The 23,358-nt window shown below is 25.7% G+C and overlaps 7 protein-coding genes across 24 annotated transcripts in view; 4 read left to right on the forward strand and 3 right to left on the reverse strand.

The window, feature by feature from the left end:
- The window catches only part of LOC124425327 (serine/threonine-protein kinase MARK2-like), a 79,765-nt gene extending 76,034 nt beyond the window's left edge, over positions 1–3,731 (forward strand). For all 17 annotated transcript variants that reach the window (XM_046965543.1, XM_046965547.1, XM_046965540.1 and 14 more), the window contains one exon: positions 110–3,731. In XM_046965543.1, coding sequence (XP_046821499.1) covers positions 110–328 — 219 coding nt within the window. In that variant the 3' untranslated portion in view covers positions 329–3,731. The remainder of the gene's footprint in view (positions 1–109) is intronic.
- A 1,059-nt stretch (positions 3,732–4,790) lies between these two features.
- On the forward strand, positions 4,791–6,673 carry LOC124425336 (bis(5'-nucleosyl)-tetraphosphatase [asymmetrical]). The gene is made up of 3 exons (XM_046965565.1): positions 4,791–4,996; positions 5,165–6,242; positions 6,324–6,673. The coding sequence occupies exons 2-3, from the start codon at positions 6,128–6,130 to the stop codon at positions 6,644–6,646; spliced, it is 438 nt and encodes a 145-aa protein (XP_046821521.1). The 5' UTR covers positions 4,791–4,996; positions 5,165–6,127; the 3' UTR covers positions 6,647–6,673.
- Positions 6,674–7,414: 741 nt separating this feature from the next.
- LOC124425332 (putative elongator complex protein 1) lies at positions 7,415–12,473 on the forward strand. 2 transcript variants are annotated; one of them, XM_046965559.1, is made up of 12 exons: positions 7,415–8,018; positions 8,110–8,538; positions 8,626–9,120; positions 9,213–9,418; positions 9,520–9,923; positions 10,017–11,088; positions 11,172–11,365; positions 11,453–11,717; positions 11,807–11,943; positions 12,010–12,170; positions 12,228–12,294; positions 12,371–12,473. In XM_046965559.1, exons 1-12 carry the CDS (start codon positions 7,575–7,577, stop codon positions 12,436–12,438), a joined length of 3,942 nt encoding a protein of 1,313 aa, XP_046821515.1. In that variant the 5' UTR covers positions 7,415–7,574; the 3' UTR covers positions 12,439–12,473. The 2 variants fall into 2 exon arrangements, with proteins under 2 accessions (XP_046821515.1, XP_046821517.1); XM_046965561.1 differs by lacking the exon at positions 7,415–8,018 and having other exon boundaries at positions 8,144–8,278; positions 8,352–8,538.
- Positions 12,474–13,509: 1,036 nt separating this feature from the next.
- Positions 13,510–16,019, reverse strand: LOC124425333 (G2/mitotic-specific cyclin-B). Its single transcript, XM_046965562.1, has 5 exons — positions 15,839–16,019; positions 14,422–15,045; positions 14,101–14,340; positions 13,891–14,009; positions 13,510–13,808 (listed from the first exon to the last, which is right to left on the reverse strand). The coding sequence occupies exons 1-5, from the start codon at positions 15,866–15,868 to the stop codon at positions 13,559–13,561; spliced, it is 1,263 nt and encodes a 420-aa protein (XP_046821518.1). The 5' UTR covers positions 15,869–16,019; the 3' UTR covers positions 13,510–13,558.
- Positions 16,020–16,418: 399 nt separating this feature from the next.
- LOC124425335 (vacuolar protein sorting-associated protein 26C) lies at positions 16,419–17,955 on the forward strand. The gene is made up of 6 exons (XM_046965564.1): positions 16,419–16,589; positions 16,657–16,800; positions 16,901–17,299; positions 17,375–17,471; positions 17,553–17,678; positions 17,778–17,955. Exons 1-6 carry the CDS (start codon positions 16,533–16,535, stop codon positions 17,858–17,860), a joined length of 906 nt encoding a protein of 301 aa, XP_046821520.1. The 5' UTR covers positions 16,419–16,532; the 3' UTR covers positions 17,861–17,955.
- Positions 17,956–18,159: 204 nt separating this feature from the next.
- On the reverse strand, positions 18,160–20,766 carry LOC124425334 (protein mono-ADP-ribosyltransferase PARP16). Its single transcript, XM_046965563.1, has 6 exons — positions 20,551–20,766; positions 19,421–19,763; positions 19,172–19,327; positions 18,877–19,086; positions 18,466–18,752; positions 18,160–18,381 (listed from the first exon to the last, which is right to left on the reverse strand). The coding sequence occupies exons 2-6, from the start codon at positions 19,739–19,741 to the stop codon at positions 18,222–18,224; spliced, it is 1,134 nt and encodes a 377-aa protein (XP_046821519.1). The 5' UTR covers positions 19,742–19,763; positions 20,551–20,766; the 3' UTR covers positions 18,160–18,221.
- Positions 20,767–20,906: 140 nt separating this feature from the next.
- LOC124425463 (protein-serine O-palmitoleoyltransferase porcupine) lies at positions 20,907–23,349 on the reverse strand. The gene is made up of 7 exons (XM_046965817.1): positions 23,026–23,349; positions 22,616–22,911; positions 22,353–22,545; positions 22,014–22,230; positions 21,825–21,931; positions 21,502–21,704; positions 20,907–21,440 (listed from the first exon to the last, which is right to left on the reverse strand). Exons 2-7 carry the CDS (start codon positions 22,836–22,838, stop codon positions 21,001–21,003), a joined length of 1,383 nt encoding a protein of 460 aa, XP_046821773.1. The 5' UTR covers positions 22,839–22,911; positions 23,026–23,349; the 3' UTR covers positions 20,907–21,000.
- Positions 23,350–23,358: the final 9 nt, after the last annotated feature.

Consider the following 23,358-nt stretch of genomic DNA (forward strand, 5'->3'; position numbering starts at 1 on the left):
TAATTGAAAATAATCTAATATATAATGAAATAATCTGTTATAATGATATATATATAAATACATAGAAATAATAATATAAATTTTCGACTGATACTGAGAATAATTTCAGGTATTGGATGCTAATAAATGTCAATACGAACAACGTGAAAGATTCCTGTTATTATGCGCGCATGGAGATGCATCAACAGACAGTCAAGTACAATGGGAAATAGAAGTCTGCAAACTGCCACGACTTTCCTTAAATGGTGTAAGATTCAAACGTATCTCAGGCACTTCTATTGGTTTTAAAAATATTGCCAGCAAAGTTGCAGACGAGCTCAAGCTATGATTATCGGCCACGGGCGCCTTAGCAAACCGCGCCAACCCATAACGCCCTCATGAAGAGTACCATCAAATGGCAGCCTGCGAGGAATTTTACTTTTGTTTCTTCTGGGACTCCGATTCTGAAAACAATAGCCAAGAAATATTCGTTTGACAATTCCTCCATCCCAGAAACAAAGACACACATCGGATAGTAAATCATCAATATATTTCCATTGTGCCGGAGGTATGCTATAATGAATCTTGGAAAGCCTGAAACTGTGATTTGTGATGGCTAATACATATTCAAATACTCTTGAGTGCCAAATGGAACTAGGTTGGCTCATATGTAATACTTCAAGAAAGGCTGAGCAATTAGCCGACCAACTTATGTGTAAAGCTGGCATTACACACAACAATCTACATGATTAGTTTTTGAACTTTTTCTTTTTTAGTTTCTCTCAAATGGATCTGCATAATTGACAATGAGTGAAAGTATCAGCATTTTGCTTACAGTTTGACCCACACCCTAATTGTGATCTCTGGCAGTTTTCAATTTAGTACATCATGTTTCAGTTCTGACAGTATTATTAATATGGCATTGCTGTTCTCTAGATATTGCAGGTGTGGCTGCAGCAATATATATAAATATATTTATAAACTTTATATTAATACGCTTTGTAGGTGTCAAATATTATTTTCTTCTTTAATATGTTAGTAACACTACAAATATTCTAGAAAGGAAACACAGTAATATATTTTTAATGTGCCTAATAAAAAGAATATTAAAAAATATGCCTTCTTCCTTCTGAAAAAGGTATTGTTTAAATGAAAAGAAAAAAAAAAAAAAAAAAAAAACGTTATAAAACCTTTTGACGAAATATAAAAGGATTTTGGGAACACACATGCGGTACACTTACAATGTCCAGAGAATTTTTTCACAGTACTATTAAATTAATTATGTTTCGTATTTAAAATGTTATAAGTGGGGTATCTCTGTAAATAATTTATCAAATCTAATAACTCGTGAAAAGAAAAAAAAAATATGTAGCGATCTATTAATAAGAAATTATCATCACTATAACCAATCACAAACAAATAATAAATCGAACTATTTTAACGCTGGGCAAGTGCACAGCCATTTACTTTTCAAACATTTTTATGATGCTTTACTTTTTTATCTATACTATAAGTTTGAAAATACACAGCACTTTAGATATTAGCGAATTAATTCATAATAATTGTTATTAACAACATTTTTATTTTTACCATAAAATATAAATAATATTCGATACAGTACTACGAAGATAGAAGGAAAAGAGCTATATTAACATAATTTAAGAGTATCACCAAGTGACAAAACTCATGTTTCATGTGAATAATACACAAGTACTTCATTCTCAAAAAGTTGGGATATACCTAGACACCTCATTATTATTAATAACAAGATCTGTTATTTCTACGAAAGTTATGATAATATTAAATTTAAGTATTATAATTGGCTATATGGTACTATTTAATCTTTTATTCGCAAAGGCATTCACGATTGATGAAGTAAAATTAGAAGTTATATTGTAAATGTAGAGGCGAATTACTAGGGACTTGGTGTAAATAATATAATACGAAGGTACTAAATTAATCGAATGGGAAGCCTCATACCAAGAATATTAAATACACTTCGAAAATTCAAGTATCAAACTTTTTATATTTGCCTAAGATTAATCAAGAAGTACGTTATGAGATAGGCAATGACACTAATTTATTTACGTAAATACAAATGCAATGATTTTTTCACATTTCTAACGCTCGCAATTAACGAGCCAAGTAATTTCAACGTACATATATAGCACTGTATCGGCCAATGTCTTTTTGGTAAACAGTGTTACAAATTGATATACATAAATGACTGATAGCAACTAAGTATCGACGCCGGCAGTTCTGTATCGAAACATCTTCTTTGGGAAAACTTTAAATATGATGAATATATACAGAAAAAGGGCATCGGGACTTACTCTCTTTACGTATTAATCATACAAGTTCCATTTATCGAAATTATCCTACGAACCAATAATACGAAGGACAGTGTAATATATATATAAATTAAATAAAAAAAAAAGGAATGAGACGCGTTGAATAAATACACAAAACACACACATACACACGTGCACGCGCGCGTAACTTCGTGCGGCGCCTTCTTTTCGCACATGAAGCTTCGCGTTAATTATGGTGGACGACGTAATATAACATGCATCTATATCACAGAGACTTCATCATTAGAGAATTAGATCTCAGGATACGATCGAGGGGTTTTTTTCGTTTCCTTTCCTTTTTTCTTTTCTTTTCTCTTTTCTTCTTCTTCTTCTTCTTCTTTTTTTTTTTCTTTTACCCTCCCTTCCTTTTTCAATTTCTTTCTTTCTTTCTTTCTTTCTTTCTTTCTTTCTTTCTTTCTTTCTATTTTTATTTCCTTCTCTGTTAATTCCTACATTAACGGTTAGTACATTGAGTACAATATTCTCATGTTATTGCAATCGCATGTGATTTGTCGACAAAAAAAAAAAAGAAAAAAAAAAGAAAAAAAAAAACAAAAAATCTATGCGATCGTTATAACAAACTGACAACAACACATAGAAATATACCTTACGATAGTATAATTATTATTATTAATGTTAAACATATAAGGCTCTTTAATAGCGTTAAACGGTATATCCCTACATTATTAGGAAAGTGATTATATAATGTAATCTATACATACACCGCGATCCTCCGCTCGCTTGCTTTAACGAGAATAAATGTATAAATTAATTATTAACGCTTTCATGAGATGAATATAAGTTTAAGAGCAACAACAACAACAACAATAACAACAAAAGAAAAAAAAAACAAACAAACAAAATGATATGATTTTAACGTAAAATTATTACAAACAACACAATTGTATATAGCTGAATGGATGACACTTAAAATTCATTATAATTGGTCGTGGTAGCGGAGAAGAGTATTGTGATTTTTTTGTATGTAAGTGCCGTGTAACAAACAAACAAACAAACAAACAAATAAACCAAGAAATATATCTGCTCCCCGAAACAAAACAACAACAACAAAAAAAATAAAAAAATAATAAAAACCAAAAAAGAATGAAAAAAACAAAAAAAAAAAACTGTGTTGTCCATGCAGCTGTGTTGAAATTACACCCTGCACGCATGCGCACACGTACACAATGCCTGTGCAACTTATGCATCGGCAAAGAACAAAATTATATATTACATGCGTACACACAGACAGACACAACACACATATACATATACACATGACATGTCAGTCTGTAGATAGGTACATACATACAGCTTTGCTAAGTGTTTTCTGGTGATCGGTATCTAGCCAACTGTAGCAAAAATGTTTATAATAAAATGGTAACATACATTGTTTCCCAATATCGAGATTTCTTTTAAAAATGCCGCACTTAAATGTTTCATGTACATACAGAATGTACATATATATGTATATATATATTTATATATATATATGTATGTATGTATGTATGTATGTATATATATACGTTAGGCTTTTTCTCTGTCCTATGGAACGAATTCAATTCGAGAATTATAATATATCAAATTTGTGTTCTAAAGAAGATAATATACTTTTTACGCATGAAACCTTTTAACGTTGATAACATTTTTTTACGTATATAGATAAAATAAAAAGAAGAAAAATAATACATGACTACTTGATACGAAACAAAACGAGCGATTTGACTATATATATATATAGTTTTTCAATCTTCATAATATATATATATATATATATATATATATATATATATATATATATATATATATATAACATAAAATGCGAAAACAATTGACGTGTTAGAACATAGAGTTCGATAAAAAAAATCTTTTATGATTACTATAACAAATTTATTTTCTCTTTTTGACAATACATTATTATTATTATTATTATTATTATTATTATTATTATTATTATTATTATTATTATTATTATTATTATTATTATTATTATTACTATTATTATTATTATTATTTTTATTATTATTATTATTATTATTATTATTATTATTATTATTATTATTATACATAATAAAAATTAAGAAGTTCCTCTGAACAACAATATAGTTTTTATCCATAACTTTTCCACTTATAAATATATACAAAACACGTGTATATATATATATATATATATGTACACATATTCTTATATATTTATTTCAAATAGACAATAAATTGTTTTTCGCTAGAAAAGATCAGATTTATCGTGAACAATTAATCATCTTCATAAGGTTTGAGTCATTCAATTATCTTTTTCTCATTGATATAAATCTTTTTATTAATACCTTTAATAAAATCAATGTGAAAGAATGATTTTTAAATCTCTTTTATAAATTTATAGTAAATAATAAAACGTAAACAGCTGATTAGATATCTTATATAAGATTAAATGACGCGCAAAATTTCATAAGCGTAGGATTATCATTAATGCGAACCATAATTGTAAGTTTTCTAAAGATAAAAACAATTATGTTTTACCTGTAATAATTGTCGTTTATATGTTAATATCAATATGCGCAAAAACGTTCCATCGTGGTTTTATAATATTTCGTCAATTTCAAGATGCAGTAGAATATCTTCTTATGCAGGCGTGTCATATCAAGAATACCGTCGATTATCTCCTCAAGGTCGGTTTATAATATTATTCTTTTTATATTATATAAATTAATATGATTATAAAAAAGAAAATATATATATATATATATATATATATATATATATATATACATACATATATATATATTATAGAATTCTTACGTAAAAGAAAGAATGATTATCAGAGTATTTTTTTCTAGGTCACGTTGATGATGGAAAAATTGATTTAAAAACTGTCATACGTGAAAAATAGAAGAAGAAGCTAGATTCTAAATTAAGGAGTTCTAAATTAAGGCCGTTCATTATCCTCGCCCTCTACTCTGATTTTCTTTATAATTTAGAAGCCATTAATGAGAATAGGCGTGATTTCTGAACGATTTCGATAAACAAGATCTCATTTTAAAGGCGTAGGTTTAATCTGTCATATATTGTTATCGAATTTTTAAAAAAGCTTTTTATTCGTGCATAAAATATTCTTCAAAGATATTATTTTTTAACATGATTTTTTTCAAAGAAAATAAAGCTTTTTAAAAAATTCGAAAACTATATACGATAGATTAAGCCTTCGTCTTTAAAATGATATCTTGTCGATCAAAATTGATTAAGAATTATGCCTGTTTTTATTGTTGGCGTAAATCCTATTTTCGACATTTTTCGCGAAGAAAAAGTTCAGTACTGTGGCGCCCCTCGACATTTGCGGTAAGAAAGAAGAAGCTCGTACTTCCATTACTGATTTTTATATACGCATTTGTATGATGTATGTTTTGTTTCCGTGAAGTAGCGATTGCTTACTTATTTGTATGATGCGTAAATAGCTGATTTTTAAAACTTATAAACACTCTAAATCCAAAGAAATATGTTCCACGATGCTCGCATAGAGAAGCTACGATAATTTACTCTCTTAACGTATAATCATACAAATTCCATTTATTAAATTATTCTACGAACCAATAATACGAAGGACAGTGTAATATATATATATATATATGTGTAAATTAAATTAAATAAAAAATGGCATGTTGAATAAATACATGACATATATATAGTACGACATGATGAACAACGTGATATAAAATGCATCTGTCACAGAGACTTCATTATTAGAAAATTAGATCTCAGAATACGTTATATCTGTGATAATTGTCGTTTATACTAATATCAATATGTCTGTGCAAAAACGTGCCTGTGGTTTTATTATATTTCGTCGAATTCAAGATACTATAGAATATCTTCTTATGCAGGCATCATACGGGGAGCACCATTGGTCACCTCCTAAAGGTCGTTTTATAATATTAATGTATAAATATATATTATAGAATTCTTTCATGAAAGAAAGAATGATTATCAGAATTTTTCTAGGTCACGTCGATGAGGGAGAAACTGATTTTGAAACTGCTTTACGTGAAACAGAAGAAGAAGCTGGATTTGTAAAAAATGATTTAAAAATTTTTCAAGATGCCAAAGTAGAATTAAATTATAATGTTAATGGCATTCCTAAAACTGTCATATATTGGTTGGCAGAACTTATAAATCCTAATCAGCCTGTTAGAATGTCTAGCGAACATCAAGCATATAAATGGTTAGGTTATCAGGAAGCTTGTAATCTTGCAAAATATGTCGATATGCAAAGTGCTCTAACACAGTTTAATGAATATATAAATAAAAATGTAAAAAAGAAGTAATACAAAATATAATTAACTTTTATAAAATAAAGTATTTCTAAATACTTACGCAATAAAAGTAAAATATAAATATTGTGAGATTATATTATTTTATATAAACAATATGAAATGAAAATCTTTTTTTAGAATATATATATAAGCAAGTTTTTATGGCATTTTATGAAAAATAAGTTCATATTGTTGTAAATGAAATTGGTTAAATATTCATTTGAAATTTGAATAATCTGATGTGAATATTTTTTTGAAGCCGAATATATTTTATAATAAATGATATATTCTATAACATATGTATATAAAAAATTGGTTTATAAATTTATATATTTAAAACACAAATATACTATTATTATAAACAATAAATATTATTAATTAAATATTTATGATATAGAAAATTTAAGATTCTGCCATATTAATTATATTTTAATACATTGTTGACCAACAATTTTACTCAGAATTTATCTCATATCACCGGCTATTATTTCGTAATTGAATATAAAAGTGAAATAATATAAGTAAACTTTTTTATAATGATTTAATATAAATAAATTTTATTTAATATTTTACTTTTAATATTTCTTTTTGGTATGATAAACGGTGTAGCAATCATGTACGTCTAATGATACACAATAAATTCAACTATATAAATATTAATCAAATTTTTCTTACATAAAATAGGCATTTATTTTAAGTAACAAAGTAGCTAAAATAATTTTTATTTTGAATTTTTGCGCCATTATCGAATCAACATGGCGACTAATCGTTTATTGGTGGTCGTTTGCAAGTACTACTTCGATAATACTACGTAAGAAGTTTGTTCCTCCTCTATATATCGTTTAAAGTTGATAGTACCATGTGATTGAAACGTGAAAACAACAAGATATTTTTAAAAAATTACTTATTATCAACATAAGATTTAATTGTTGATAAAATCATGAAAAATTTATCATTATTGCGTCAAAGCTGTCGAAATTTGGAATCTCTGGAAAATGAAATTTTATGTAATTTGAAATATTCGAAAATATTATGTACACTTAACCCAAACAATGATGATTTATACATTGGATTACAAGATCAATTATACATAATACCCTCAGATCCAGATAGTGAAATAACTTCTGTAAATATTAAGAATGAAACAAACAACAAAATTATTGGTTTAGAATATACTAATGTAACACATCAAGTATATTGTGCATATGAGAATGGTGACTTAATGACAATAAACATAGACTCTGAGTTAGATTGCGAAATGGTAACACAAATAAATGGAGGCTTAAGCTGTATGAAACTAAGTCCTGATCATGAAATCCTTATATTAATAACACCCAATGATACCGTAATTACTATGATATGTAGCTTTGATATAATATCAAAGGTATTCTTTATAATTTATATACCATATTTGTATATCATAAATAAGAGCATATGTTCTTTATATTATAACTATTTCCTATGATATATTGTAGGTAAATTTACAAGAATCAAATTTTGGGGTAAAACAATTTATAACAGTTGGTTGGGGTAAAAAAGAAACGCAATTTCATGGATCAATAGGTAAAGCTGCAGCAATGATCAAATCAGTAGAAATAAATAAAAATGACACTGACGATGGACTACCCAGAATAACATGGAGAGGTGATGGTTCTTTGTTTGCTGTGAGTTTCATAGAAAAAAACAATGACATTCGTCAATTTAAGATTTTCAACAGGGAAGGTATTTTGCAATATACAAGTGAATTGTCAAATAATATGGAAGAGTCATTATCTTGGAAGCCTTCTGGAAATTTAATAGCTACAACACAAAAATTAATCAATAAGCATGTGGTATCTTTTTTTGAAAAGAATGGTTTAAAACACAGAGAATTTCTACTTCCATTTGAAACAAAAAATGTTACAGTAAGTCCAAGTTATTTGTTATTTAAATAGCTTGTTATGTAAATTTAATAATAGCCTTACAGGCAATAAAATTTATGTTTTATGTAGGTAAAAGAAATATTTTGGTCTCCGGATTCAGATATTTTAACTGTTTGGAGTGAAGAAAATAATAGTATAATATTACAACTGTGGACAGAAAAGAATTACTATTGGTATTTAAAACAAACATTCAATTTCTCTATAGACAATCCACTCTTATATGGTACATGGAGCTGTAGGACTAACTGTGGGAAAACATTAATTTTACTCACACCACAGAATGTTTTAACTTATTCATTTCAGTGGACCATTAATCACAGTAAAGGTCAAAGTTCAAAAGACAAAGCAGTAGTTGCTGTTATTGATGGAAAAAAAGCTTTATTAACAGGATTTAAAGTTGGCATAATACCACCTCCAATGGCACATCAGACTTTAGAACTTTCAGAACCAATTAATGCAATTGTCTTTGCACCAAATGTAAAAAGTACAGAATCTTTGATAGATATCAATGCTTTCTTTTGTGTTCTACACAATAACAAATTGGCATTTTTTAAATGTTCAGACGTAAGTATGTGTAATAATTTTAATTATTACATATTTCCTCATATATATAATAAATTTAATAAGATTTTACATATGATAATTTTATTATATAGGATTCAAATGTTCTTGAATATAAGAATATAAGTATGTGCGAAATTAAATGGGATGTACCAACATTTGATACTAAGAATGTTATACCTATCATGCGACATTTCTTATGGTTTAAGGAAAATACTATATTGAGTTCTATTTCAATAGATAATCAAAGTATTTTGTGTATAATAAATGTAGATCTTGAAAAGGATGAGGCTACTGTAAAGTATGTACAAAATTTTTAAAATTTATATTCTATCATAATGTTATTTTAATTCACTTTAATTATGTTAATCTATATAATGTATGTATTAATTTTTTTATTAGACAAACACACATCATGGAAGGATTAATAGAACATATAATATGTTCCCCTAATGCAGATGAGGTTTTTATGGTAATAGAAGGCTCTGTCTTAAAATACAAAGATAATGAATTTGATTTCATTGGAATTAAAATACCAACCTTCTCTCATAAAGTAGATCTATTAGAAATTGATACAAGATATGCAATAATATCATTATCTCATGGCAATCGTTTATCAATCGATAGTAAAGAAATTGCAAATAATATTACTAGTTTTTTTTTACATTCAAAATTTTTACTTCTTACAACTTCACAACACACACTAGTATGTGTTACTTTGGACAACGAAGGATTAGAGCAATTATATAAGCAAGATTTAACTATAAAACCATGGGAAAATAATATTTGTAAACAATCTGTTAATGGTATGTATAAATTATGATGTAACATTTATTTTATATTTTATATATACATTGTCGTTTTATATATCTAATAAAAAAAAAATTAAAATTTTACAGATTTAAACATAAGGAGAATAGAAAGAGGATCTTTTCTAATAATAGCTCTTCCAAATGACTCTAAAACTATTTTACAAATGCCTCGGGGTAATCTTGAATGTATTCAGCCTAGAGCATTATCATTGTATATTATTGGAGAACATTTGAAGAAGTGTGAATATTTGGCTGCATTTAATCTTATGAGAAAACAACGTATTAATTTGAATTTAATATATGATTACGAACCTTTAATATTTCTGCAAAATGCAAAGAAATTTGTTGAAGATATTACAAATCCACAATGGTTAAGTTTATTTTTATCTGAATTACAAAATGAAGATGTTACTTGTACGATATATTCGAATTGTTATTTAAAGTGCAAAAATCAACAAGAATCGAATGGAAATAAGGTTTCATTGGTTTGTAATTTGCTGAGAAGCATTTTGGAAGAAAAAAATAATGCAAATTATTTTATACAACCAATATTAATCAGTTTGGTTAAAAATCATGAACAACAAGGTTTGGAAGGTGCACTTAAAAAATTAAAAGAAATAAAAGGATTGGAATCTAAAGAATTTGTTCAGAGCATATCGTCCGAAGATGCATTAAAATATTTATTATACTTAGTAGATGTAAACGTTCTTTTCGATACAGCTTTGGGCATGTATGATTTTGAATTGGCAATGTTGATTGCATCAAAATCGCAGAAAGATCCTAAAGAATATATACCGTTTTTAAATAATTTAAAAAAACTTGATGGAAATTTTATGAAATATTCTATCGACATACATCTAAAACGATATGAATCTGCTTTAAATAATATATCAAAAGATACAGAAAGATTCGATGAGTGTTTGAATTTAATAAAAAATCAAAATTTATATACGAACGGCTTAAAGATATTTCAAAAAGATAGTAAAGAATATAAAGAAATTGCACGAATTTATGGAGATCATTTATTAAGTAAAAATAAATATAAAGAAGCAGGAATAATGTATCAAAAGGCAAATGATTATGCTAATGCATTAAAAGTATATAAATTAGCTGGTTGTTGGCAAGAAGCTATTATTGTTTCAGCTTCACTGAATTTAAGGTAAATATATAGAATTACTTTAATTTTTATTTCTTTTCATCCTGTTATATTTTCAAATATTACTCTGTAAAAATAATATTTAGTCCTTCAGAATTATGTATATTATACAAAGAACTTCAAAAAAGATTATACTATGATAAAAGATATTTAGAAGCAGCTCAAATATTGATACTCTATTTAAATGACCCTGAAGGAGCTGTTTCACTGTTATGTGAGGGCAAATATTGGAAGGACGTTTTAAGAATTGCAACTGATGCAAATCGTATTGATTTAATTGGTATATTTAATAATTTAGCTACTTTTTACAATTATTTTATAAAATAATTAAATTATATTTTAACTTTAAATAACATTTTCTACATAGAAACACATATTAAGCCTGGCATACAAGAACATGCTGAATATACTACGGCACAAATTATTAAGAATAAAGAAGATTTTGAGAAATACAAAGCTCGACTTACAGTAGTAAGAACAGAAATGATAAATAAACAAACACATATTTATGACGATACATTAAATGATAATATATTAATGTCAAATAATGGGATTAACGATTTTCTTAGCGATATCAGTAGTGTTACTGGTTCTATAATTAGTAAAGGATCGCAATCATCTATAATATCTAAGTAAATAAAATAAAAAGTATATTATAGATATATATGTATATATTATAATTTGATCAATGCGATAATATTCAATTGGATAATTTTTTTAGGAGAAGTTATAGATCAAGTAAAAATCGCAGGAAACAAGAGAGAAAACTTTTAAGTATGAAAGAAGGGAGTATGTTCGAAGATTTAGGATTAATGCGAGCATTACATGAAATTATTACCAAAACATATAAGCAAAAAGGTGTGTGTTCCAATACTATAACACAGCATTATATTATATATTATTAATCATATAATTTTCATGCAGATGAAGTGGACTTATTAACACAAATGTTACTATATTTTAATGATGATGAAGCTGCAGAAAAATTACAAGATATTATGAAAAGTTTTCTTGCAATTATAGAAAGTAGTAAATCTAAAATTTGGGATAAATCAGCGCCTATAAGTCTTACATTTTATGAAGTTGTAAGTTTCATATAAATATTATCTATGATAAATATTTAATTGATTTTACATTTTTAGAATTCGATTGATGATACCTGTATATCAAAAAAGCATCAAGAAATGTTTATACCACAGAAATTAGTTGGTAAGTTTCTGTTAACAATTTCATATTTCTTTATAATTGCAAATCAATCAGAAAAATAATAAAAATTATTTTATAGAACCACACATAATGTATCCACCAGAAGAAACTGTATCTACAGGATATCTGCATATTTTTTCAAAATAATATTAAATAAATAAAAAATAAATATTTTTATCAAATCCATAAGTTACTTCCTTTTTTTTTTTTGTATGTTTCATATGCACCTTAAATATACAAAATTTAATGCTATTTTATAGACTTAATCTAATTATTTATAAAAAAAAGTTTATGATTTTACATAAGTAATTTTATTATAAATGTTACTATTTAAAAATAAACCAGCTAATATTTCGTAAATTATATTATCATTTGTCAAGAATTTTTTTGTCACTTCTGATGTAATACAATCATCCGTTTATTTACAATCAAATGGATTTCATTGTAATACAAAATATAAATAGTTGCATATAAATTATATATATATAAAATTATATCTATATATATTTTATCTCTATATACATTCAAAATTTGCACAAGAGATGTACATTACCTTTGAAAATTATCGTACTTTATTTCGAGTCAAATTTCCCGTATACATAAATTTATACAATCTTTAATATATAGAATACATAAGAACTGCTAGCTTGACTTATGAAATAATAAGGCTTTTTGAGTTAAGATATTTATGAATACATTTTTATAAAAGTATAAATTAAAATATATTTGTGAAATATTAATGTATTCCCCATATAGTACTGTTAAAATATATGTAGTGCTAATATATATAAAAAAAAAAAATGAAATAAACAAACAAAAAAAAAACAAAAAGCTTTCATAACGATTCAAGGATAAAACTTAAAATGCAGCTTAATATTCTATTATCAAATACCATATGTTATGATTTTCCATGTTATATCTAATATTATTATAACAGTCCAAAATATATTCCCTCTTTACTACATTCTCATGCTATTCTATATTTATACTAAAAAATTATGGTATATAATTCTCCTAAATACATATAACACACCCTTGTATAAACGAGGCTGCAAGCTTCTATAAACAATCCGTGTGTTAAATGTCTAATAGACAAATAAGATTTTTCATTACCTATTTATAATTTAGTTTACATTTAAGATGATACAGTCCTTGTATAACCATAATACTAGATGGAATATCATAATTAATAGGTTTGATGACATTATAGATAAAGAATTTCTTTCTGCAATATTTATTTTTAATGATATTAGTGAAAGGATTAAGTTTATTTGTCTTCTATTGCCATGGCAACTATAGTTGGGGATTTAAGTTCTGGACGAATACTAATCTTCATATATTTGGCATTTACATATTTCTTTCTCACAGCTTGATATTTACTTTTATCTGCATTTGTTATAATAACAGCAATATCCTTCACAACAGGTAATATATCTTCCTTAGTATAATTACTATAATATTCTAAAGTGTTTGTCCAAATTTTCTTATTTTCATTTTCTTCATTATTACCAAGGATTCTATCAAAAATACATTAAACATAAATACTTACATCTTTGATAAAAAAGACACGTAATAAATATTTTCAGACATAATACTTACACAAATGCCAAATATATGGCTGCTGCTGCTATTAAACTTGGTGAATAATGACACATTTCATAATGTACTAAACTCTGTTCCAAAAAGTATTTGGCCATTGTATGATGTATGGGAAGTGCCTTTAGCCAATACAAAATATTAAATATGCCATTAAAATGAAATGACTTCAGGTCATATAGTAACTGATATTACATTATTACTCATTATTACCTTTCCAGCTTTACTATATCTTCTTAAAAAATGAAGTGGTAATGGTCGTCCAAATGAAAAGTCAAGAGTTCTTAAAATGAGCAGTTCCATTTGCAAAATTTCTAATTTTGTGTATGCGTTATCAGTTATATACACAAAATCGCTTACATCTGGTGAATACATTTCTTCATATTTACTAGCTATAAACATTGCTGTTACACCTACCAGCTGTAATCTTTTCCTATCTATAGTCTTGTATGACTGTTATAAAAAATTTATAGCATATTAATTATTGAAAACAAAGAAAAAAACTTAATAGTTATATTTCATTTAAAAACAAACCTGAAGAAATCTATCGATTATAGCAATAGTAAGATATAATGTTTCTTGCATAAGATGAAATTGTTGATGTACTTCAATAAGCCAATCTATAAGAACACTTCTCATCTTGGCAGTGACTTCTTGTCCAGTTAAATAATCCTTTTTAATAGGAAATCTTTTTTCTAAACTTCTTAAATATTCATATATATCATTACAATACATAGAAACCAGAATTGGATTTTCCTTATCCGTTTCATCTATATCTTCAACAGTCATAAGATCAGACGAAAATGATTCTTTTTCTTTTGTTGTAGATATCGTAGGTGCTGATGGTAATGAATTTGTTTCTATAGAAACTTGAACTTTTGGTATGGGTTTAACTAATTGCACTTGTGGCTTTTCTTGTACTTTTGCAGGCTTTTCTTTAACTTTTTCTACGACTTTTTCAATTTGTTTAACGTCATTCTTCTTACAGATTATTTGTTTTTTTTCCTTTAACAACAAACTACTTCTTTCAATAGGTTCTGCTCCTCTTTGTGTATTTACTTTATTTCCTAATTCTCCAAATACGGCTCTTTTAGTTGTTACTGTTCTTGCGGCAATAGATGACTTCGAATTTATAACATTTTCTTTATTAACATTATTCTGTAATCATTTTTCTTTTTTTAATTAATAATCACATAAACTAAGATATAAAAATAACTATAAATAATAAATTGAATAGATACTGAAAGATTTCATGTATAATTTAATAATACATATATAAATAAATAAAATTTTTTAAGAATATATGTATATGCTATATTTATTATTATATCATACACACACACACACACGCACACACAAAATCTAATACAATAAGTAAAAAAATACTAATATATAAACAATAAATAAAAAAATATTAATAATATTAATATATTTATTATATTAATATAATTAACAATATTAATATTATTAATAATATAATAAAAAAATTCATAATACATTATAAAAATGAATCTACTTTTAAAACAAAATCTTATGACTATGGTAAAAATAAACATAATATTATTAGATTATCGTTAAAAAGAAAAGCAAAATGCATATTTATGAATATTTCTATCAAAATTAAGATAAGAAAAAAAATTAAAAGAAACCAGTTGAAGGAACAATTTAAATGAAAAATATTTCCGTATAATAACTTAAACAAAAAAGTAAATCTTTTCGTAAAATTGGTCATTTTTAAAGCTTATAGAACAATTTGTTAAAAAGAAAAAACACGTGCGCAAGATAATGTTACTATTTTTTAAAGCCTTTAAAATTATAATAGGGCATTTAAAGATGTCAGGCACAGGGACCGTTACCCTATCATGCTGACCTCCCCTCATTAGATATTCTAACGAATGTAAATTTTCAATGTATATTCTAATGTTTTTTTAGAAAAATATTATTTACTCACCATAAGCACTGGTCGATTTCTTAGCGCCATCGTCAACTTTGATAAAATATAATCTTCCTTAATACAAAAATATAATTCCTTTAAAATAATCTTTATCTCTTAGATGCTTGCCAAACAACGTTCACCTCTCGTAATAACGACCTCAGCGGTTTGAATTTGTTTAGCTGCTAGACCGGAAATTCACCCTCGATAGATGGCTACGTACGATCTACAAATGGCGCGAAAAAATCATTTTTTGATTGGTATTCCAATTTTACGAGGGAATATTTAAATCTCGTTTTAATTAAACAAACTTATTTTAACGCGTTAAATTCAGGTATATTTTTATTTATACACTCGCAATAAAAGATTTTTATATCATTTGCAATTTATATAAAATGGTCCGTAAAATATTGGATATTTTCTTTAATATTAAAAAAATAATGGAATCGATCATTTTTCGTCATTTTTTTAAATATCTCGCACTGTATATGTATCTTGTTTATAAATTATTTAATTTATTATTTAATTTTTAAAGAGAAATAATTAAAGAGAAATAATATTTAGAAAAAATATTGAAAAATGTGACGTATAAACAATTATGTTTTATATGTTCCAATATGTCATCTATATCTAGTTGGTTGTCTGTCAATCATGCAAACGTCGTAGTATTACATATTTTGATATATATAAAGGAAATATATAATTGTTTAACATGTCTGTTAACATAGACATTAAATTAAAACGTGCCAGTAAAATATATCATGAAGGGGTTCGTTTTATTTATTTGTTTGCAATTTATGATAATAACAGACAATAAAATTGGGGTTATGTTTTAGGAGGTTGTCACTGGTCTTATATTATTACAAACAAATTCCGATTTAAAGCACGATGGTATATTCCTTACAATGGAAGGTTCAGTTAATTTACAATTAAGTTCAAAAAATGTTGGTATCTTTGAAGCTTTCTACAATTCTGTAAAGGTTAGTCGATGCTTGTCTTCATTCTTCTGCGGGTCCTAATTTTATATTGAATACTATTTTACATAACATCATAATTGAAAATAGAACAATTAATTTACAGCCTATTCAATTAGTACAATATACTTTAGATGTTGCTCCTGCTGGCAAAATACCAAGCAGTAGAATACCATTTGAAATACCCTTCGAATTACCATTAAAACCACGAGGGAAAAAACCATTATATGAAACTTATCATGGAGTTTTTGTGAATATACAATATTTGATACGTTGTGATATAAAAAGAAACTTTCTTGCAAAGGATGTAAGCAAGTCATTGGAATTTATTGTGGAAGACAAATTCACTATTAAAGTCGATAAAGAGCATAGTAAAATTGTATTCTTTAAGATAACACCAGAGTCTTTACAAAATACAAAAGATAAAGTTAATGTTCCAAGATTTTATATTTCAGGAAGATTAGATTCATTGTATTGTAAGATTTCAGAACCTCTTAAAGGCGAGGTAAAAGTATTAACCGAAATTTATTATTATTTCTTCTAATTTAACTTTTGTAAAATAATAATTTATGTATTTAAGGTAGTAATTGAACATTGTGAAGCTGTTATAAAATCAATTGAATTGCAATTGGTAAGAGTAGAAACATGTGGCTGTGCAGAAGGATATTCGAGAGATGGTAAATCAATCACTTATGTCACATATAAATATCGATAAGTAAACTTTATGAAATTGTTTTCAAATATAATATATTTTACAGCAACAGAAATACAGAATATACAGATAGGAGAAGGAAATGTATGTACGAATTTACCCATACCTATTTATATGATATTTCCAAGATTATTTACTTGTCCCACTTTAAGCACAAGTAACTTCAAAGTTGGTAAGAAATTTTTTATGATAAAAAAGTTTGAAGGAAACGAAAATCTTCTTTAATATTAATTTAACTGATTTTTTAATATTGCATTTTATTTGATTTCAGAATTTGAAGTAAATCTTATTATTATATTTGAAGACGATTATTTAGTTACTGAAAATTTTCCTATAATACTTTCCAGATACTAACCACTGTTGATATATAAAAATATAAACTGTAGCAGCACATAAATGCAATCACTATATGATTTGGCAATAAAAATATTTGTCTTAAGTTAGTTAAATAATGCATTAATTTTACATTATGTACACACAATATTATTTTTTTTATATATCAAATATTTTTATATATTAGTTTATATAATATAGAATATAAGTAATAATTGTTGATAGAAATCTTTTCTATATAAAAAGTGTAAATTAAAAGGTATTTTTTTATGCCCAAAAAACACCAGAATTATTTATAAGTAATAAAAAAACCAGAATTATTTATAAGTATTTATGCAGATTATTTCAGATTGTTAAATTTTATTAAAGTTTTCCTCTTGCTTTAGTTAAGTCCAGTTTTTTGGACAAACAATCTATAATACTTTTCTACTTGCTTATTATGTGTCAATCCAACTGAAGCTAATAATATGACATATCCAAGCATAAAAGTTAATAATTTATGCTGTCTAAACCAGTCCAATAATCCAGAACTTTCATTACTCCTAAAATATAAGAAACATAATAAATTAAAATCTATTATCTTTCATGATACAAAATATTTATAAAGATTATCAAATAAATGTTACCTCGTTGGATGAACTTCTTGACTATAAACAAGAAGATAACGAATCCTTACTAAATCACTGTTGGTAACTAAATAATATTTATCCGGAACTGATTCAGATAACGTATTTTGTATTCTAACTCCTGAATTATGTTTTTTTATAGTAGGGTGATTAATAAATTCACAAAGAGCTACACAACTCAATTCACTACCAAGAACACTGCCACCCCATCCATAGCCTACCGGACTATATGGTAAACTTACTCCTAATTCACTTGAAAGATATATTCCTTTTCCAAAAAGCGATTTCTAAAATACAGCAAAATTATATATTAAAAAATAAAAGTTCTACGAAAATATTATGTATTATAGATACTATATAAATTATTGTAAACAATTAAAATATTATTATTATTATTATTATTAATTTTACCTTACACATGTTCTGTTGTAAACCATAATGTAGAATAGAATGAAAATTTTCTAAACGACTCCCGTGATATGCATATAATGTAGAATAGCCTTGCCCATTATATTTCCACTTTTCTTCTGCGGCTGATTGCTTTGCACTTGCTATTTGAAATATTAAATTTGGTGTAGCAACTTGCATTTCAGAAGGTAGTTTCCTTAATACAGAATTATACTGTAATAATAAACTTTATCAATATTATTATTACATGCAATTTTTAAATATTACATTAGCTTTTATAATACATATTGATGCTTACATTTTCCTTATTTATACTTTTAATATAAGGATCTCTCAATCTTATTAACACCCAATGTAACAAGTCTATAGCTGGTCCATAATTAGCATATACATTTGGCTCATGAAGTTCTCTAAATATTACTGCCAATGGAGGTATCAGTTCTACAGTTTTTCTCTAAAATTAACACATATAATTAAGAAGAATATTATAAATTTATGAATCTATATTAATGTCAGAATACATAAAAATTATTTTTAGATATTATACCAAAGCTTCTATATCCTTGCATTCATTTTTTATATACATTGGTGGAAATGGTCTTAAACAAGTATCATAACGATATGTATTACATGCTGATATAAAGAGAGACCACTTTAAATCTGCAGCTTTTGGATCCTTTTCTAGTAAATGCTTAAGAAGTATAATTTTCTTTTCTGTATCATCTTGATAAGGTGTAGTATCCATTTTTGTACTATGTAATACACCCAAGTTGGTATTAACTAATTTTTTTTCTTCGTTAATGTCAATTTTATTGTCACATTTTGATTTCATTACATTAATTTGATAACTTTTTTCCATACATTCCATTGTTAATGATAAACTATTGAACCTATGTATATTTGAGATATTAATTTTCTTTTTTATTAATACATTTTTAATAACAATATTTTGTTATATTATTGTCTTTAATAAATCACAAAATATACTTAGTACATTTAAATTATATTTTTATTAAGGATTTTATAAAATTATTATTATTTATTTATTATTTTTTATATTTCTTTAAAATACATTTACTTCATATTAAACAATATTTCGACTCGTACAAGTAATGTTTACATAAAATGTCAAAGTCCAACTGATATAACTTTGATTTTAATGTTACTAGAAATGTTGCCATACATTCATGAAAAATTAGTAAACTAGATAAAAAGATGGATAATCAAATTACTTAAATTATTCATTTAAAAAATTAACATATATAATTTACACGTAAATTTAATTAATGCATTTATTGAACCTAAATTTTTTTCTCATTGTTGGACAATTTTTTATAATCTAGTAAAATTGCTTTGATCTCGATTAGATTTACTAGAAAATTAAGTCTTTTTATTAATAAAATATTGATTATTCTTGTTTATTAAAATTAAATACTTTGTATGAAAATTTTTTAATTTATTAATCATTAATAAATATATCTTTTAACGATATATTAGAATAAATAAAACATAACCTTTATTCTTATAGTTTTATGTAAACATATACGTGATTATATTTCTTTAAAAAACACTTCGATAAAATAAAGATCATAAAAATATAATATTTTCCCAAGAAGAATAATGAATAATATAATGACAGAATTATTATGACTAATAAATATATTTAAATGTTCTTACCATTAGAAGCTTGGTATCTTGTAGCCTTTAATTTCGAACATTTCAACACATAGACAACTGTTATCGATACAAATACTTAACTTGCTGTGAAAAGGTACTTACACTTATGTTACAAGAAATTTATATAAAATATCGAACATTTTCCTAATAAGTTTTGAGATTTATGACGTACGCTACTTTATTTCTCTTTGTTTCGATATTCGTTTGTCAAATATCGCGTTTCCATTTATATATATATATACACATATATATATATTTATTTATTTATTTATTTATTTATTTATTTATTTATTAACATATATCGAACAAATATAAATTTGTTTAGATGTTTAAAAAACAAAATGTAAAAAGAATGCTTTTTTCTAAAAATTTTATTAGAGATGTTATAAAAAATTGTTATTGTGTATAAAATGTTTTAAACATATGAGAATATATAAGATATATTAGTGTTTATCGTATTAAAAAATATATACAATATGTAGCCAATGCTACCCAGTGGCTGGCAAATCCAAGCTGAGACCATTTTTCAATAGTATGAATATAACTATATCCTGTTTCTTGTAACTCTGAAGTATCAAACATAAGACCCAAATAAGCTAAATGAAACATTGTTAATACCGTAAACATTATGTTTGTTACAATAACCCAACAATTATAAGAGTTGTATAAGTGAGTACACTTATTTTGGATACATTCTTTTGATCCAATACATGCGTCAAAAATATTAGCAAGCATCATTCTAAGTTGATGCTCTACGTATGTATATAAACCAAGACTCAATAATACTGCTCCCAATTGAAAATTTAATCCATGTAGAAGAGAACTTGTTAGATAAGTAATAGTTACGGCTCCAAATTTTCCTAAATACTTGAGACTTGGACGGAATATATCTAAAAGAAATAAACAAATTAATCATCATTAAAATAATAAATGTTATTTTTTCTAACATACATTTTTTTAACCAAAAATGCATTGGAATATTCCAATATACAACAACTTGAACGAGTGAACGTGGTAGTTCAATTTCTAATGGTTTAACAATAGATATTAATGAGTATGGATATCCTCCTAAAAATAATATGGCTGATGCCATGTATGAGATAAAATAATGGGATGTTCTGAAAGATAATGCATCTTTATAAGCTATTAGCCACCTAAAATATAATAAACCTTTATTAAAAGAAAAAATATATATATATATATATGTTTTAAGCAATTTATGTATTATGAGACATGATAACAAAGAAAAGAATGTTTTGTATTTTGATACTAACTTCCATGAATTGTCTGAAAATATCCATTGTATCCAACAGTTTGACATACTTAGAAAAAGGAATGAATGAAGAGTATATCCAATTACAATTAATAACCACCATTTTCCCTATAATATAAAAATAATATTAAAGTATAAAATAATGTAAACAAAATTAATGAATTGACTAATAAAATATTAATAACTATACTTGCTGACTTGGCCGGCGTAAGGCCAAATAATCTTTTAATGGAACCCATGGGCCAAAGAACGAAGTAGCTGCACAAAACATATATCCCATATAACTGTAAAAATCTGGTATGTTGTTAGATTCAATGCTATCTGCAGCAACACTAATAGTTTTCATTGCCATTGTCATAATTATACTGCGTACTTTATGCCAGATTATCGGTTTCATATAAAATTCACTATAAAATAAAATCATAATTCAAATTATAATTATCCAGAGATATAAATGAACATAAATTATATCCATGAAATTAATTATAGATAATTTTAATCTAATCTTAATAGTAAAAATAATATATACCAATGTGCAATTATAAAAAGTGATGGCAAGAAGACTCCTATGTCTTTATAATACTTCTTTGGTATATGTAAGGTAATGTAAGAAAGTATAACAAATAATACTAATAAAAATAAACATTCTTGCGCATAATGCTGAATAATACATATTCCAATAACCAGTGAAAATCCATGAAATAATCTATCAGAAATAGATTCTGCAACATTAAATAATATCATGAAAATATATGAGTGTAACAATATAGATAAAATAAAGGAAATCCTTACGCATTTGAGATACAAATCGAAAGATAAACATTGCAAGAAACAGTGGCAACATATAAAATCCTGTATCATAGAGTGTAGGTACAAGGCAATATTGATAGAGTTCGGAAAATGTTTCTCCTTCAGCATCTTCGTATTCATAATCATATTCTTGACCATGATAATAACCAAGTCCAATGAAGTCATTTTCATCATCATAAAATACTGTAGTATCTACATCATCCATCACAGCTATTTATCTTCCAAAAACTTAATGACATACTTAATGCAACATCCTATTTTTTTAACCTGAATGTGCCCTAGATAATTATAAGAGAAAATAAGGAGACAATAATAAACTATTATGTAACTAATACTAAACAAAAACTACTAATTGTGTGCAGATATTTTAAACGAACTCAATGAGTACAAACCTTGTATACAAGTAAATATACCGATTAATGAATATTTAGTTTAATATATTGAACGAGTTAATTACTTTTTGTTTGATTGCGTTTCGCATATTAATATACTGACATAATGATTAATAATCAAGGTAATATTGTTTAAATAGTAAATTGTACGATATTTCGAGAAATATACTGTAAGATGCACAATTTCATCTTAACTATGATGGCCGAAAATACCATCATTTATGGTTTTTTTTATATCATGTACAAGTATAACCTATATTAAATGATAAAGTAAATAAGCTTTATTTTTTTTGTTTGTAATTAATAAAAATTGTCAATATTCAGAGAAGAATT

This window comes from Vespa crabro, chromosome 7 (genome assembly GCF_910589235.1).
Source record: "Vespa crabro chromosome 7, iyVesCrab1.2, whole genome shotgun sequence".
Lineage (NCBI taxonomy): Eukaryota > Metazoa > Arthropoda > Insecta > Hymenoptera > Vespidae > Vespa > Vespa crabro.

Coding starts and splice junctions, on each gene's coding strand:
- LOC124425336 (XM_046965565.1), top strand. CDS start 6,128: ATGTCTGTGCAAAAACGTGCCTGTGGTTTTATTATATTTCGTCGAATT. Junction 6,243..6,323: donor CCATTGGTCACCTCCTAAAG/GTCGTTTTATAA, acceptor GAATTTTTCTAG/GTCACGTCGATGAGGGAGAA.
- LOC124425332 (XM_046965559.1), top strand. CDS start 7,575: ATGAAAAATTTATCATTATTGCGTCAAAGCTGTCGAAATTTGGAATCT. Junction 8,019..8,109: donor GCTTTGATATAATATCAAAG/GTATTCTTTATA, acceptor GATATATTGTAG/GTAAATTTACAAGAATCAAA. Junction 8,539..8,625: donor TTGAAACAAAAAATGTTACA/GTAAGTCCAAGT, acceptor TGTTTTATGTAG/GTAAAAGAAATATTTTGGTC.
- LOC124425333 (XM_046965562.1), bottom strand. CDS start 15,868: ATGGCGCTAAGAAATCGACCAGTGCTTATG. Junction 15,046..15,838: donor GAAATCGACCAGTGCTTATG/GTGAGTAAATAA, acceptor AAATGATTACAG/AATAATGTTAATAAAGAAAA. Junction 14,010..14,100: donor GATATAGTAAAGCTGGAAAG/GTAATAATGAGT, acceptor TATTGGCTAAAG/GCACTTCCCATACATCATAC.
- LOC124425335 (XM_046965564.1), top strand. CDS start 16,533: ATGTCTGTTAACATAGACATTAAATTAAAACGTGCCAGTAAAATATAT. Junction 16,590..16,656: donor GTAAAATATATCATGAAGGG/GTTCGTTTTATT, acceptor GTTATGTTTTAG/GAGGTTGTCACTGGTCTTAT. Junction 17,300..17,374: donor CAGAACCTCTTAAAGGCGAG/GTAAAAGTATTA, acceptor TATGTATTTAAG/GTAGTAATTGAACATTGTGA.
- LOC124425334 (XM_046965563.1), bottom strand. CDS start 19,741: ATGGAATGTATGGAAAAAAGTTATCAAATTAATGTAATGAAATCAAAA. Junction 19,328..19,420: donor GCAAGGATATAGAAGCTTTG/GTATAATATCTA, acceptor TGTTAATTTTAG/AGAAAAACTGTAGAACTGAT. Junction 18,753..18,876: donor TACAACAGAACATGTGTAAG/GTAAAATTAATA, acceptor GCTGTATTTTAG/AAATCGCTTTTTGGAAAAGG.
- LOC124425463 (XM_046965817.1), bottom strand. CDS start 22,838: ATGGATGATGTAGATACTACAGTATTTTATGATGATGAAAATGACTTC. Junction 21,932..22,013: donor TACGCCGGCCAAGTCAGCAA/GTATAGTTATTA, acceptor TTTATATTATAG/GGAAAATGGTGGTTATTAAT. Junction 21,441..21,501: donor GCATTTTTGGTTAAAAAAAT/GTATGTTAGAAA, acceptor TATTTCTTTTAG/ATATATTCCGTCCAAGTCTC.